Genomic DNA, 17366 nt, shown 5'->3' with positions numbered 1-17366 from the left:
AGTGGCAGGGACTGTTGACTGCTACAACCTTCCCAAAAAGAAGAGAGATTGATGTCGTTCATAGATCTACAGCTGTAGAATGTACTTCTGTCCCCTGTGAACTGAGTGTATTTTTAGCTGGATTTAAAAATAGGATTCTACATCCTCACATGCACTGGAAAGAGAGGAGTATGAGGGCAGTTCATGCTCAAACAAAGGACAGGATTCACTGTTTAAAATGCTTGGGGGAAATGTATAACAGCATTCTAAGGTTTTTTTTGAAATTGCCTCTTATCACCTGATACATGGTCGGTTCTGAAAAGAAAACAGCTGCTCGTTTTGTCTCCTGTTTGTCTGTTACTCTGAATGGCTGGAACAGCAAGAAGTGATGTGGAAGCAATTGAAACATGGAGCTACCTCATTTCTAATGCTGGAAAAATAAGTGCTGTGATCGTTTGCTGGCTGGATTACTGAACTCACGTTTTCATTTCTGGTGTCCTTGTGTTGGGTTTGTGGTTGCCACCAGGATGTCTGGTCAGAGCTGAAAGCCTTGGATAGTCTATTCACCAAAGGAGAGCTTAATTAAACGTGCATGAAAGTCTGAGGATATTTATAGTAGAGAAACACTGGAATTATGATGTGGAGATGTACTTCTTAATTAAAGTTATCCAGGTGCACTGCAGAGAGGAAACAGAGCTGTTAAAAATGCAGAGGAAAAGGGCTTGTATTTCAAGGCATAAGCTGTCTGTGGAGGGTGCAAGCAGCAGTTGGAATGTGCTGGCTGAATGCTGCTGCTCCACGCATCCTTGTCATTTCCTATGAAAAACTAATTTTGGATTATATTTGATTTGTGCCCCCTATTGAAGGACTGGTACTTGCCTCTGAGTGCCCCACATAAAAGCTCCTGAATCATGTGTTTCACTCAGCCTTTAAAATTGCTGTCACTGCAGTCCTGCTGAATGAAGGGATGTATTTAAAACAGGCACTGGGTTCTGTAGTGCTCCACTTTCCTCTTGTAATTGATGGCAAAAATAAATTAAAGGATTAGTATGTAAGGGATTTCTTTTATTTGTGAGGATGTGTCTGTTCATCTGCTTGAGCTCCTCATCAGCTTCTGCCTCTGCCTGGGTGGGGAAACCAAGAAAAACATTATAAAAAAGAGCAGAAAAAAGCCAGCTTGGTTCACTGAAAAATACCAAGTTGAGTGGACTTCATCAGGCAATTATTGTGATCAATGTTGTATTTTAAAAGAAGCAGTAAGATAAAAATCATACTTACATGCCTCACACTGGTCACTCATTTCATAGCTATTCATCCAGTAAAAAGACACAGTTTCTTCTAGAGCTGAACATTTACATCTCTGTCACTGGGCACCAGCATCACCATTCTGTAGGAGAGGTTCTTTCAATTTAAATTTGAATTAGTTAGCCTTCTGGAATGGGAGACAATCTGTCCAGCTGTATGGAAGTTGTGCTATTGCTTTGTGTCAAAAAGTCAACCCTGGGTAGAAAAAGTTCTACAGAGGAGACTCATCCCACTTACCTCAGACTCCTTCCAGGGAAGGGAGTGGAGGTGGAGGGAGCCTGGATTACTTAGCTTAAGTTGGTGCCTAGCTTTCATTATGAAACAGCTATGTGTATATACAGTGGTTGAATTCCAATTTTCCTTGTATTCTTGGAGATGGGCAATAGCAATTCAGGCTTAGCATCATTCCCAGCTCTGGGGTAGCATGTAGGTCACTTTTGGCTTAGAGACTATAGCTTGTCCTCCATAAAGGGTTAATTTTCTTTCTTCCTTTTTCCCATCCCTGTTTAATGTGAATACTGTGCACTATGACATATCAACAACAAGAAAAGGTGGGAGAGAAACAGCAATAAAAAGAAAGAGTATTAGACTAGTTCTGTCTTGATTCTGTTAGCATTATATTAACTGAGTTCTCCCTAAAGTCCTACTAATCACTTAATGAATGCAATGTTATTTGTAGAAATCATCTTGTAAATGCTTTCTGGTCAGAAATGCTGAAATAAATTTGAGAATCAAGGGACAATCACAGCAATCACTCTCTCAGGTAACCTTTCTCTGTTCTTCCCCAGGACCTGTTAACGCGGCACAAATTGTTGGTGGCAGAATTTCTGGAACAAAATTATGATGTAGTAAGTATCAATGCTGAAAGACTTAAAAAAAATCTGTTTATGCTTGGCTGCAAAAAAAAAAACAAAAACAAACATGCACAGGGGGTTTTGTGCTCTGCATAAACTCCTCACGTAGAACTGCAAAACCAAGCACTGCTTTGTACTGGAGCAGAATCCACGCCTGGCGTGTGGAATGCAGATACCCCCTCTGCACACACCAGGCACACACACCAAGGTCTCAGGAGAACCCAGAGGTTAAGAGCAACTTTTATTCCTCGCCATGTGCATTGGATCTCCTCAAGTGTAACTGGAACTGAAACTTCATATGCAAACAGGTCATGGGAGAAAAGTTGGGTATGGTTTTAAACAGTTTTGTGATACCCCAGCACTGACAGGGCCATGTTGGTGTTATTTACTATACTTTGGGGCAGAAGAGAAGAGTTACTGAAACAAGTTTTAGCATTACTGGAAATTACATGTACCTGAAGGAGAGACTGAGGTCTGAATATTCCTATTTTCTTCCTAAGGCAATTAGTTCCTTGGTTAGCTGCTATTTTTCACTTTGATTTTTTTGGCTCTTTTTTGTACTAAATGTGGGTTAGAAAAATTCCATTAGATTCAACTAAAATTGGATTGATACAGATCACAGAATTAGACTGTGGGTCATGTTTTTGTGTTACCTGAGGTATTCTTTATTTGACTGCCAAAATGAAAAGACAAATTTCTTTCATTCTGGTTACCATGAAGGTTAAATGAAGAGCAGGCTTGTTATTGCTGAGTCACTAATGCAGCTTAGCTGGAGCAAAATAAGTGTCTCTGCTAATCTTTTCTCTTAATACTAGAGCACTGCACTGGAACAGTCCCCATTCTACATTTATATGATGTTTTGAATTTTTAAGTATGAATTGCCTAAGTGAGTTGTTTTTTGGTTTGGTTGGGTTTTTTTTGGGGTGACTATTGGACAGCAGTGTTGATTTTTCCTGCTTGTTTGGTAGATAGTTTGAACATATTGCAGCCTTGTCTCCCAGTCTTCCTGACCACAAGATCCCCTTGATCCATCCCTGCAAAACCCAGGACATGCTTTGCTCCTAAGTGACCCTTGCTGGGCAAAGAGCTTTAACGAGTGAGGGCACTGAAGGCAGGCGAGGTGGCACCTCACAAAAGGAGCATTTGGGATACCCCATCACCCTTTTGGGGTGTTGCATTGAGTCACACAGCCAGGCATGACCACGATATGAGTGAGTGGACATTATGTGTTGGACCCACATGTCCTGCAGGAGAGTCACCCTTCTGTAAGAGAAGGCTGCCCAAGCACTGGCTTACTTCTGTCCCAGTTGGCTCACATCAGCCCCTGTTCCATCTAGTCCATATGTGGTATTCCCCCTCTGCAGCACTTGGATGAGGAGTGTTCCTGGGCATCAGTTAATTCACTGTGTGATAACCAGCCAAGAGAAAAGGCCACAAGAGCTGGGCCTGGCATCGCAGTGAAGTGTTAGAGGGTGGCACTGCTGCAGCCTCTGCTGCTCCTCTGGGCTGAGGGGGACCAAGAGAAAGAAGGACATGAATCTGATACATTTGTGTTTTCTTCTTACTCTAGATCTTTGAGGACTATGAAAAACTCCTTCATTCTGAGAATTATGTAACAAAGAGACAATCTTTGAAGGTAAAGTCTCTCAACACTTTCCTCCTAAATTTGTACTCTGTGTTACGTAGAATATCGAGGTGCATGTATGGCAATGGAGCAGCCATTTTTCTATCAACAAAAGAACTAAGGGCTTGTGATGCTCTTCCTGAAAACCACAGGGGCTCACTGTGTCTTTTCTTTCCTGGACCTCTGGGGAAGCACTGGGCCATTTCCATGGAACGAGTGCTGTCACTTCCCTGTGAGCTGAGATCTGTGCTTTGGCTCAGACGCGGTTACAGTGAGCTTGGCGGAACGTGGCAGTCTTTGTCTGGGGCACCAAGTGTGACATGGCCTGCCCATGGAAGCAGAGGGGCTGTGGATGTAACATGGGAATGGAACAAGGATGTCTTTGTGGGACAGCTGCACTACACTTGCTTTTGTCCCAGCTACTCAACACCAGCCCCAGTCACACCCAGCCCATATGCAGGATCCCTCTCTGTAGTATTTAGAAAATGAGCATTATTGGGCATTAAGTAACCCACTGTGTGATAAAAAGTATAGTTCCTTTTTTTTTTAAGGTAGTGACATTGAAACCTCTTAAGCAAATATTGAAATAGGCTGGTGCTTTCATTGAATTAAAAATAATGTAGTAAACTAGAAAAAAAAAAGTGTTTTTTTTCTAATTTTGCTTACAGCTTCTGGGTGAACTGATTCTGGACCGACACAACTTTGCCATCATGACTAAATACATCAGCAAACCAGAAAACTTGAAGCTCATGATGAACTTGCTGCGAGATAAAAGCCCCAACATTCAGTTTGAAGCATTCCATGTGTTCAAGGTGAGCCAGTATGAGTTGTAATGTGGCAGACTTTCTCTTCTCCTCATAAAAGTGTCTTTCAAGCTGGAGCAGAAGTCCAGAAAATTAAGGCAAAAATTGGGGTTTGCAGTCACTTGCAGTACTTGAGAGTGTCATAATTGAAGTTTCTATCACTCAGGCTCTGCTTTCTGTTTGCCTGCCTTCAGATGAGACCTAAAGCAGCAGCATTTTGGTTTGAGCTGGGGAGTAGTCAGTCAAGTATACATGAGCTACAGGTAACAAAATACACAACTTCTAGGTAGCATCCAGGGGACCTTCTCCCTGCTCCTGGATCATTTTACCATGTGATTCTGGATAAAGATAAAAAAAGGTCTTAAAACTCTACCTTAGATTAAAAGTAGGTGGTGCTGGTGCTGGGCATCAGTGCAAAGGTAATATACTTTTAAAGGTATTAAAAAGTTTGGTAAATCTGAGCTTGAAAAGAGTTTTATCCTTCCATCATTTTGCAGTGACATTAATGCAGCGTTGAACAACTACCAGACCCAACCAGTGTCCCTTTTTTCATGATGGGCAATGTTAATAAGTTAGAAATTTACCATTTTCCTATCAAAATAGTTCTCTGCTCTGGAACAGAGGGCAACTCAGATTGTTAGGCAAAACTAACTCTAATTTGGAATGAACATGTTAATTTCAAACTATAAATAGAGTTGTTAATGATGTTCAGAGGAGGAATTTTGGGCCTCTAAGGATATCCCTTGCCTGAGCTGGCTAAGAAAGATACCAGATAACACCAAATGACTGTGGAAAGACATTACAACACCCTTCACAAATTCAGGGTGATTTAAGTTTAGTACTTATGCCATTTCTGATTTGGAAAAAAAAAAACTTTCAGATCTTCAGTGTGGAGACTTAGAGAATGTGCAGCTCCTCCAAAAAGTTTTCAGTTTTGTAAAAAAAAAAAAATCTTCAAGGAGGATTAAAATAAAATTCTTTTTGTGGAATAAGCAGCTGGGTAAGCTGTTCCCTTGCTGACTTCCTCCAGTCAACTGAACTACTATGAGTAACTTGTACTCCTCCTCCTCCTTATCAGGAGGTGTGTGGCTCCAAGATAAGCAAGCAGTCTGGCTCCAGACACTTGCAGCTTTTGAGATGCCAGTGGGAAGAAGGTATCAGAGGATTTGCGTTTCTTGGCCACTCCGTGAATAAATGCGAGATTTTTATTTATGAAAGACATGAGTTGCTGTTCCTGAATTAATGATAAGCATGGACCAGGCCTTGAGAATGGCTGATTTCACTTATTTTAGGAGACTTTTAAAAGGACTTGGAATAATGTAAAAGGATTTCAGTGTGCAACAATGTCATACATTGCTGTTCCTTCCATTCTGCCTTCCCATTCCTCTCTTCCAGTATGTTACACCCCATTTCCAGTTAGAGTGGGAATATTGCAGGCTCATCCTTGCTTGATCACTCTCAATTGTTGCCATGTGGACATAATGTTTGGACCTTGGAGTGCCAGCAAAACAAACCACAAGCAACAGTGGTGTTGTGTCCCTTCAGTTCAAAGGGCCCCACTCTGTCCTCAGACACCTCCATGCCATGTTTTTGGTCTTTTCCAGTGGTGCCAGTCAGCAGCATTTCAGCAGGGCCAAGGCATTCCCATGGCATTCCTCACACTGCCTCACATGCACAGTGCTCGTGGGGTGGGAGCTGCAGACTCAGAGCAGAACCTGATCAGCTGGAAATTGCTCGTTCACAACCACCAGCAGCACACTATAGAGTAACTGCAGAGATGCAACAGCTCCCCTTTTAGGATCCCCCTCACCGAGGATCTGGGTTGTTTGGATGTAGCAGCATCCAGGGCCTCTCCAGGGGGAAGGGTCGTTACAGGGCTTATTGCAGGAAATTGCATTGTGAATTAGCTTTGTAGAGAGGGTCAGAGAAGCTCTTTTACCTCTGATTTAATGTCTTAAATTGAGTTCTAACTTCTTGAGAGCTACTGAAATCCTTACATGTTTAAGAGACTGGCTGCTTGTGCCCAGTTCTGCAGTGTCCCTGCCTCCTGTTTCTGGATTTGTGTCCCTCAGCCCAGTTCTCTTGTCAGCTGTAATATTCCATGTTCTTGTAACTGGGAGAGGAATCTTGTCCTCAGCTTCTAATCTCATACATTTTGAATTGTGCCTGCATTTTTAAATTATGCTTGCAAAATACCTATGCAGTCCTGGTTGAAATTACAGTAGACTAACCACAGTGATTTGGAATCAAAGGTCTGCTGAGAAGTGGATACTTGCTCCTCTGTTTGAGCTGCCAAAAGATTTGGGTTTAAATTACCTGATTTAGATGTTTCACCAGTTAGACACAGTTGAAATTAAATGAAATGAAAAAGTGTTTGTTTTGTAAGCATCCAGATTCCAACACTCCTGTGCCCCAGCTGACCCAAAAAGGCTTATGACTCTTATTGCCTGAGGCAATTTCTAATTATTGGAGATTTGAAACTGTAAAATAGAGTTGAAAGTGATGAGCACATCTAGTGCAAACTTATTTTGGAGGAACATATTTTAGCTGAAAATGCCAATGCCCCCAAGCTCTGAGAATATTTACTGTGAGTGGGAAAACGAAGACAGGATGCCCACTTGCAATGTCTCTTTCCATTCTCCATTTCGGAGACGGTTGTTCTTCTTCCTAAATCCAGCTCCTTCTCTTCTTTTGCCTGAAAAAAATGGACCTTCTGCCTTGCAGCACCATCCTAAAGATCTGCAGCTGCTTTATAAAACTGGATGTTCCAGGCAATGTATGCATAAGGATTACCCAGTATTTAATTATGAGGAAAAGATAACAGACCTCACCCCTTTCCTCCTCCTTCATAAATAATGCAAGGGGATCACTTAGAGTTGTGGGCTTTGAGATTCACTGGTTCTCTGCAGTGATTTCAGTGGAGAGACATTGGTCTCGAGCACACACACTTTGGGGATCAAATACTGGGAAGGGCTCTCCAGCTCTTGTTGTGGGTTTGTGATGTGTTCCATTAGTGGAGCCTACTTCAAGTTTGCCTGTCTGTAGGGGAGGCTGTATCTTTCAGACCTATTTGAACATGGTGCAGGGATTCCTCTGACCTTACATATTCAAAAACAAAGGATAGGAAAAGCTCTCTTGGATTTCACATAAACAATTTGCTGATTTTGAGGAAAACCCCCTGTAGCAGTGAACTGGGATTATATGACTTTCTTGCTCTTAAGGAGACATTTAGCAAGGTATATTTTACTGTTTAAATCTAAAAATAGAATGGGTACACAGTGTTTTGTGACCTCAGTTTAATTTTTCCATTCTCTTTCATGCACATTATGAGCTACCTCCTGCAGCTTGCTCTGCAAATGGCCTCACATAATTTGACCATACTGACAGTTCTTGGTACAAAGCTGAGGCCGTGTTTGTGGGGATGTGTCCTGTCTGTTTCTCAGCTGGATAATCTAAAGGACAAGGATTATTATGCAAATCATTGTGCTATAAGCAGCATGAACCTTGTGTGTTGTGTGTGTGCAGTGTCCTGGCAGTGACATTGTGCATGACCCCAGAGCAAGTCCTAAAATACTCAGTCCAGGGCATCCTGTAATTGCTCTTGTTCTGCTCTTGCCCCAGAAGGTAGCAATGCCTGGTTATTAATTGTGAGGAAATAAAGTCAAATTCTCTAATCAAGTAATTTTGATGTTTGTTTGAAGAAATACATTAATACTTTTAATAGAGAAGGTAGGAACTATTGCACTTTGGACAACTTTTGAAGCTTCGGAGTAGATTTTTATTCCAGGCCTTTTGAAAATACTCATGCAATGGAGCTTTCTCTGTTTTGAGACAGCTATTTTTAGAGTTGGAATTTTTATATGGGTACTGTCTTTATTTTGGGTCTCCGTCTCTCTCATCTGTGTGAATTTAGTGCTCTAGAACATATATCCTTTCATAATAAGACCACAGGTGAAACCAAGTTCTCTGTGGTTTGATCCAACTTCATTTTTGTTGAAATGTTCCAGATAGCATTAATAATGTTTCTGTTTTTAGGGATTGATCTAAGCCAAAACAGAATTCTCAATGAGTGGGGCCCTTTCTAACATAAAGTCTTGTGGTGGTCCTGCTCCTGGGCTCTGTGAAACTGGTCAATTGATACTGACAGAATTGATTTTGTTTGCTTAGCCAAAGTATTGAATAACATTTCAGGAATTTTCTGGTCCTTGAACATTCTCTCTTTATGAGTCCCTGTTGACACTGAGCAAGACTGGCAGTTGAGATGATCTTTGTTTGGTTGTTCACTTTACCAGTTTTGCATGGGGAAGATTGTAATCTATAAATAATTGAGCAGGAAAATAAACAGGATGTTATGGCTTCTATGAAACTAAGTTCTTTATTATTTGCTATGGTAATACTAGCAGTAGGTCCAATATGAAATGATATTTACTAGATTTACCACCAACCTTCCAGTTCTGTTTGCAGAGCAGGGAGCTTGTACAAGAATAATTTAGATTTCTTAATTTTGAGAGTCACCCTTCAGATAAATATTAGGGAGGCCTAATATTCATTGAAGGAAGTTGTTCAGCACTTCAAGGTCAGGCCTTCTTTGATGGCTTCCATTTGCATTGTCATCTGATGATTTCTGAACAGGTAGGTCTTGCCAGTGTGTTTGATGTTTTTTTTCTCCTCATCACCAAGGGTGAACTGAGCTCCAAATTAAAAATTTCTTGTGAAATCCCTGCCTGTAGGCTTACATCCTGCTATTCCCCATGGCAGCTCATCCAGATCACTGGAGGCTTATCATAGTCCAAGTCCTGGAAGTATCCAGTTTCCATCAGCATGATCACATGCTGTAGGTCAGCACACAGGGAGCTGCATCTTGGGGCTACTCCAGGTGAGAGCATGAAGTGCTGCAGCCTCATCCAGAACCAATTGTCCCTACTCAGGAGATCTCAAGATAGATAAAGCACAGGCTGGAAAGCTGTAAAGTACATTCATATTTACATCCCCAAACCCCTTTTCTCCCATTCTAAGGGGAACCAATGCACCAATAGCAGTGTATCAAAGTTATTTGCAAAGGAGGAGATGCTGCTTTCAGGTGCTGCAGCTGTTGGGTGTGCCTCAGGTGTAGAGAGACTGTGAACTGGCCATCCCACCCACAGGCAGGTGTGTCCCTGGTACAAGCGTGCCCTGTGAGGACTTTGGGCATCATGCAGGAAAGTGGCTGCTCAGAAGGGATGCTTGGAGGCTGTCAGTGCTGCACTTGAGAAGTTTTAGGTGGCAAGTGCGAATAAAAAGGAATAATTTAAGATGATAGCTCAGGGTAATTAGAGAAGGGCAAGGTGGAGGCTTTGTGAATAAATGTATATGGTGTACTGCCACTGGGACCATGGCCTGGACACCAGATCAAGGAAAACTTTGTAATACACTTGGGGAGTGTTCATCCAGCATGGCAGAGGTTGCAGCTCTTTCTGCACAGCAGTTCTGTACCTTGCAGCAGGGACTTCTAGGAGAAGCTTGAAGAGGAGGAGACAAAAGCATAGACAGGGATTAAGACTATTCTAGCATCAGGATGCCAGGGTTTAAGAGCAGATGCTTTGCCTCGCCTTTGTGAAATGAAAAAGTACTTCTAGTTTCCTGTTTGGGCAGAAGTGCTCAGTGGGGTACTGCTGAAATGTGTTGAGCCCCACTCCTTCCACATGTTCCCCTGATGTGGCACTTTCCCCACCACTTGTATAACATTCTCTGATTTTTGAGTATGAAGCCTAATGGTGGGTGCAGTTTGAACCCTGCCCCAGCCTTTACCAGGTTGTCTTAGGGACAAGAGGCTGTAGCACAGCCCGCAGGACAGAGTGTGCGTGATTCTCATCAGGTAGCACAGCTCCTCCCTGAGCAACTGGACGTGGCCCAGGTTTTCCTGTGGGCAAAACCTCAGGGGAGACAAAAGGACCTGCAGAAGAGCCCCAGACTGGGAGCCAGCGGTGGTGCTGCCTCTGCTCGGCAGGACAACATGCCGTTCTGTACTGTCAGCAGATGTTTGTTTTCATTCTGGTTTGGACAGGCTTGGAGGGAAACTGGATGCTCTCCAGTTCTGTCCATCCCTAATTTCTTCTCATCGAGTAGAGAATAACTGGAGTTATTTCTGTCGTTGCACAAGCACTCGGGTGGTGTTTGTTGACCAGCCATGGTAACCTCAGTGCGAGCCAGATGTGGGAGCTGCTCCCGGGGTGGCCAGGGTGCGCTGCACGTGTGTTCCCACCATGAGCCCCGCACCCCATCAGCCCCTCCTGACCAACATCCCAGAAAAGAGAGCCCCATCTCTGTGGCATCCTGAGGTCCCTGAAAGAGCCTTCCACCACTGGCCTTTGCAACCAGCCTTAGGTTTGCATTTAGCCCAGAGAAAATGTTAAAGAAACAGCATTGTGGCATGAAGGGTCATGCTCAGAGCTGGAAAACTGCAGCTTTAGCAATTACAGGAGGAAAAATCACAGCATTGAAGAAAGCCAGTAAGCCCACAGTGCTGGGCTGGCTGTGCCAGGTGAGTATGTGTGTCTCACATCACCTTCCTGCATTGCCACCCTCCTCTGGTCAGCAAGGGCTGCAAAGGTGCTGGGCACACCACTATCCTCCTGCTTCTGCTGCTGTAAGTTTCCATGCTCCCATGAATGGATTAGGCAGAGGGAAGTGAGGCCTCTGACATATTTTTCCAAACCAAAACAAAGCTGGCAAGTCTAATTTTAGGCCTGGTTTAATACGGAAATGATATCAATACTGACACAAAGCTTTTCCGTTCTCCTGATAATTAATTTCTGTGTATTTGTCTTGTGGGTGGGAAGGGGCTGAGAACTGATAGCTCCCTCTCAACAGCTGGGTTTACAGTCAAAAGTTTTTATCACCAAAGAGCAAAATGAAAGGGAAGTGATACCAGACGTGGGCATAGTTTTGCTTCAGTTTGCTGTCGAGCCAACATGTTTGCAATGCTGTCTGACTGCCTTGGGACAAGGTGTGTAGCAGTAGAGTGTCTGCCTGCCAGCCTTCAGCTGACTTGTTAGAACGTAACTTACAGGGGTGTCTGACTGATGTTCCTCTATCTCTCTCTCTCTCTGTCCCCACCCCCTTGCTGTCTCTCTGCCTGATTTTGTTTGCATGTTAGGTTTTTGTGGCCAGTCCAAACAAAACACAGCCTATTGTGGAGATCCTGTTGAAAAACCAACCCAAGCTAATTGAGTTTCTGAGCAATTTCCAGAAAGAAAGGACGGACGACGAACAATTCACTGATGAGAAGAACTACCTGATTAAGCAAATCCGAGACTTGAAAAAGCCGACGGCATGAAGAACACCTCTTGTTTTCCACTGTAGGCATTAATCTCAGTTGTTAAGCTCCTCCTCCTGTGTCCCTTAAACACCACAATACTGCTTGAGAAGGCACAGCAAGTGCCTGGTTTTTATTTTGTCTTTGTTCCTAGATGTCAAGAGAATAGGGGTTTTACATGAGAACTAAAAAACCAAAAATCTAGACTAATATATTATTTTTAATCAAGATTATAACTATTTATGTCAGTTTAGAATCTCTCTGTAATAGAAACTGGTTTGATAGATTTTTTTTTTTTTTTTTTTGTGCTCAAGAAGAATGAACCTCTTTGCTTAACTTTATCAGCAAACTCAAGCACTGGCAAGTGCACAGAGCAGGTCTTCTGAGAACTGTAACATTGTTCCTTCACATCTGTAGTTGTGGCTTGGTTCTAGCATTGCACACACACAAGACTGTGAAAGAGTACATTGGTCTCTGGAGTTAGCTGTGCTTATAGGTCAGGTTCTTTAGTCAAAACTATGCAAGATGAAAAAGCAGTAAAGGTCACATTTTTGCTTCTTTTTGTGTTCTTTCATCCTTTTTGCCCCCCTAGAGATTTTCTATTCAGTGCTAGGGAACGGATGGATATATCAGTCATCTGAGCTGTTTTTGCCCAACTCCCATTTCCCTGTGTGTGATCTATCTTGTGCTAGAGCACAGGCTTTTCCTACCAGCTCCCAGCAGTCTCATGAGGAGCAGCCCCATGGACATGGTGCTCACGTGCCCCATAATGGGAAAAGGCAAGGGCAACGCTCCTGCATCAAAGGCCATGCTGATTTACTGATAAAGTGAACTCTCACCTACAGAAACCATCCATAGTCAGGAATATTTGGTGGTAGCCAGAGCTACTTGGCTGAATTGTGACAAGGGCTGAGCCTCAGCACCAGAGTGAGAGGAGAGTCCTTAACATCTTTCTATGTGAATTCCAGTCCTGGCTGTGCGAGGCGTGGTTGAGCTAAGTTCAGCAAGGGAATCATGAAAAGGCCTCAGCCAGATCTGCTGCGTGGGCTGAGGTCCTTGAGCCTGCAGGTGCTGTCACAGCTGAGAGCATTTCCTGGATACTGAGCCCGAGGCCACTGAGCAGCAGCAGGCACCAAAGGCCACCTGTAGTTTGGCATTTTCTGCCCTTGTTCATCCTGACCTGAATTCAGGTTCTGTGTTAAAGTTGTGGAAGAGGAGGTTGTTGCACTTTTAGTGTTTCGAGTTTAATAAGCTGTATGGTACAGACAGCAGTCCCCTGGTGTGTTTGAAGAGCTTTCTTTTTCTAACAGGAAAATGCTATTCTAATACTTTAGTAGGAAGTGGAGTTTGAGAGCAGGGAGTAGAAATTTCTTGAATTTTTCTGGACAGCCTAAGTTCTGAGTTTTCCTATTTGCTGTAAGAAAGTTCTCTAGCTAAAACTGTATCTAATGCTTCAGTTAACAGGTGACACTGAATTGTAAAAACAGAAAAAGCCCTTTTCTTTCATTAAACTGTTGTATATTGAGGTGATGACTGATATTTTAATTTATGTGCTTTAGAAAAGGGAAGAAACAGAACCGATTGTGGTTTCGTTTTTTTTTTTCAGATGTGAGATACACACAACAAATGTACATCTTAGTTGCCTGGAATTAAAAAAAAAATTTACAGCTATTAAAGGCATGATTACTGATCACTCTTTATTTCTGTCTCTGGGGTTTTTTCCCTCTTGCCTTTCTGGATAGGCAGATTCCATACAGTGCTAACTTCCTTCTCTCCTTTGCCAGCTTGTTTCAGCAGATGGAGAGGGATGAGCACTGCCTTCAAAGCCAATGCTCTCTGAAGCATCACTTCTGCAGCCCTGGCTGGAAGGGGTCTGGCAACCCCAGCCCCAGCCCAGCTTAGCCTGGCCATGAGCCTCACCCCCACCCCATGGGTGGTGTTTGCTGGCAGTGGTCACTTGCAGGTCGATAAGGGAGCGTCTCCAGAATTGCAGTCCTCAGAGACAGTAATTTAAGTCTGATCCTCTGAGATTTGGAGCCTGAATCCGAAGGGTGCTTGGCTGTGTTCTGAGCTCCTGGGGTGGGGCTGGTCTCCAGAGCTGGATTAACACAGAGACACGTGTCCATTGCCTCAGCCTTTGGAGTCACATGAGAATATTGGGCTTCCAGCCCATGCTAGGAAAAAGTGTTGGCGTGTTGCTGGGGAATGCCTGCCCTTGACAAAGGGAGTGTGACCCACACAGAGGTGCCCAGAGGGTCCGTGAGGAGTCACACTGTGAGCACTTTGTCTGCATGCTCTGCACACAGAGGAGCACTTGAAGAGCTCCAAACCTGGTGGTAACACGAGGAGCAAGGTTCCACCCTGCTGTCTGCGTAGGCAAAGATGTGTCAGGCCAACAGGGAACAGTGATGGGCCTTGGCCCCACAAAGGAAGCCTTTTTCAGGGCAAGGAGTCTTTGGACCAAATGAGAAAGTAAGTGGTAAGGAGGGCTTGTGAAAAAGGGGATTTGTTTGTGTGTCTGCAACAGGGGGGAGGAAGAAGTGGTCTTACAGGTAAAATTACACATGCCAGGGCCCTTGCAGCTTGTCTTACCAGAAGCTGGTCCTACAGTAGATCATACAACACATCTCAAAGTAGAGTCTTGCCCAAGCTCAACTTGCTTAAGTCTTTGAAAGAATAAAAAGCATAAAAATTGGTGAAGATGAAACTAAGCACTATAATAATATTTCACAGCAGGTGGGGACACATCTCTAAGTAAATGAAAATGAGGGCTTTCCTAATGTGACTTTGAAATAATGACAGAACTCCCAATTTCCTTTGGTGAATTCAGTCAAGATGGTTCTTCTGCCTAAGGGAGTACTCCCACCAGGAGTTCACAATTTATCTGAAATTACTATCTGAGGGGGCTCTATGATTGCAGGATGTGGTTCATCAGAGTGAAGGCAGGAAAGAAAATTGTAAACTGGAAAGATAAAGAAGCTGAAAGAAGCCTCTCCATTCCATTCTGCACACAGCATTCAGGGGGTTTGATCACATGAATAAATCTCTGCCAACATACGATGTAGGATGCTGCAATGTCAAACCTTATTTGTTACAGCAGAATGACAGAAATCTTTGAACCATAAGCTTCTGTCATGGGATTTGGGCAGCTTGTGCTGAAATCAGGAAAATCTTATTAGAAGCAGTCACAGGCTCTGCAGAGTGTCCTGCTGTGTACAGCAGCAGGTGTGAACCCGGGAGAGGCCAAGGACTCTGGACTTCCACAAATGTGGGCGTTAAGACCGCTTGAGCCTCTTAATCTGCATTCTCCAGAGACAAGATCAAATGAGAAGGAAAGAATGACTTGGGCCTCTGCTGTTATCTAATGATAACAGCACTCACAAGAGGGAGAGGAGATCCAGATCCCATTTGTTCTCTAGCATGTGCTTTGCTCCTGCTTGTGAAATTGGAGCAGGGCTAAGAGAACCCAGGCCTCTTTCCAAGGGGTGCAGTGGTATTTGGTCAGTAGAGAGCTTTATCTCTAGGCCAACAACTGCTTCATTTCTCTTTCTGAAGCAGAAGCACTTCAATATTTTGGCATAAAGCAACTTCCTGCAGAACATATGCCTGGTAGTGAAAGTTGAGGCAGAGAACATACAGGTCTTGGTCCTTATGACATAAAAAGTCCCTATGACATAAATTGTATGTAACTCTCCTATTCCTCGACTATTCCTATTATTGCATAGAGATGCAGGTTTCCATGGACTGAGTATAATATGTCCCAGTGCCTCCAGTGGGAGGTTCAGCCCCATGGTGAGAGGCACTCCTGCGAGCAAGAGCTGCTGTGGCCTGGGGAAGAGAAGGAGCTGAAGTCTCTACCATGCCAGCCCATGCTGAAGGGAAGCCTTGCCTTCAGCAAAGGCTCCAATCCCTCAGTGTCTGATGTGTAAGGCCACAAGGTACCAGCAGCCCAAGCCAGCTCTGAGCACAGTTGGTGCTGGGCAGACAACATGGGATCAGGCTAAGGGGAAACCCAAAAAAGGTTAGCAGTTTTGGCCATGTGGTTCAGCTCAAAGCCAAGCATCTCACAGGGCTGTGACTTGGCCCAGCTCCCCTAAGAACCCCAGGGAGAGGCAGGCGGTGAGCCCAACCCTCGTGACTCATGGTCCTGCTCCACAGTGCCTGCCTTGAGCTGGCCTCTCTTTTCAGGAACGTGAGAGAAGGAAAAACAATCAAACAACCCACCCCCTTCCTATGACATTGGTTGAGAGGAGCTTTCCAAAGCCACGGTAAAAATTACCTTTCCCACCTCAGGCTGCGTCACATTGAGCGGCAGCACGGGGACAGCCTGTGCCGGGGTGTAGTGCCAGCTACGACCCAGCCATGGCCAGCAGCTCCCCCCACCTGGCTCAGGAATGATGGCGCACTGGGGACAGGGACAGGTGGGGTGCCAGCACATCCTGTGAGACAGCAGCGAGCCTTGCACTGTCACCACTACTACAAGAGCCCCATGGCTGCCTCCATTGCCCTGCGGGCACTGGCAGCTGCTGGGAGGCCTTTGCTGCTGAGCACTGGCCCAGGAAAGCCCCGCATTGCCCTCGCTGTGTCATACTGCAGAGCCCTGCTGTGGCACGGCACGGCCAGGTATCCCACACCATCTCAACCTCCTCCCTCCCTCAGTGTACCAAATTTGCATGTTGGTAGTAATGCCCGCAGGGCCATGGGACAAGTGTGTGCCTTTCTTCAGGGCCTCTCTCTCCCCCAGGCACAGATTTGGAAATGAAATTTCCAAATGCCATTGTCCCATGGCCAAAAATGTAACCTGTATATTTTAACTGCCACACTGTGCCAGCAGACACCTCCAGCATGTTGAGCTTTGACAAGTAGTTGGACACAACCAGCACCTGACTACCCAGCTGACAGGTAGGAACAGTTTTTTGGTTGCACAACAGACACCATCCCAGTCATGGCATCATAGCCCAGCTCCTCACAGTTAAAGAAACAGAACCCACCCAAATCCCCAAAGCAGCTCTCCTGGGAAGAGCTATCAGTATACCAATGAATAGTTATTTCTTCTGAGTGCGTGGAGAAGACAGCACCTTGTCTTTGGGGCCATGAATGCCTTACTCAACTCTTATGAATAGAGGCCCTTTATTTCCAAATTGCTGGGTACGTTGTCTCTACTGGCGCTCAGCTTTGGCAATGCCCTTCAACTCCCTTGTAGAACAGCTGGCTTGACAAGCGTTTGGAGCGGATTTAAAAATACCGTTGTCAAAGCAGAGCCCGCTGCATCTGTTTGTGCAAACATGCAGTCAGGGCTGGCTTTTCGGCACAGCCCTGCCCCGGCAGCCAGCAGGGAGCAAACAAACCCGGCCTTTGCTCAGGCAGATGGTCAGATGCCCAACAGGCTCTGTGTGCTTGGGACAAGCAGGAGCCTGCAAGGAGCAGGTCTCTCGAAATCCCATGGGGGAAGTGGAGAAAGGCATCTCCTCCCTGTTTTAAGGGTGGGTGTGGGGGAAAATTTATAC

The 17366-nt window shown here is 44.5% G+C and overlaps 1 protein-coding gene across 3 annotated transcripts in view; it reads left to right on the top strand.

Annotated features, from left to right (window-relative positions):
• Positions 1–13559, top strand: part of CAB39L (calcium binding protein 39 like) — a 43694-nt gene extending 30135 nt beyond the window's left edge. For all 3 annotated transcript variants that reach the window (XM_021528409.3, XM_021528412.3, XM_021528411.3), the window contains 4 exons: positions 2073–2132; positions 3709–3774; positions 4431–4574; positions 11701–13559. In XM_021528409.3, coding sequence (XP_021384084.1) covers positions 2073–2132; positions 3709–3774; positions 4431–4574; positions 11701–11880 — 450 coding nt within the window. In that variant the 3' untranslated portion in view covers positions 11881–13559. The remainder of the gene's footprint in view (positions 1–2072; positions 2133–3708; positions 3775–4430; positions 4575–11700) is intronic.
• Positions 13560–17366: the final 3807 nt, after the last annotated feature.

The sequence above is a fragment of the Lonchura striata genome, chromosome 2, assembly GCF_046129695.1.
Source record: "Lonchura striata isolate bLonStr1 chromosome 2, bLonStr1.mat, whole genome shotgun sequence".
Taxonomy (NCBI): Eukaryota; Metazoa; Chordata; class Aves; order Passeriformes; family Estrildidae; genus Lonchura; species Lonchura striata.
Note: the sequence above shows the minus strand (reverse complement) of the source record. Positions and strands in the feature narration are given on the sequence as shown.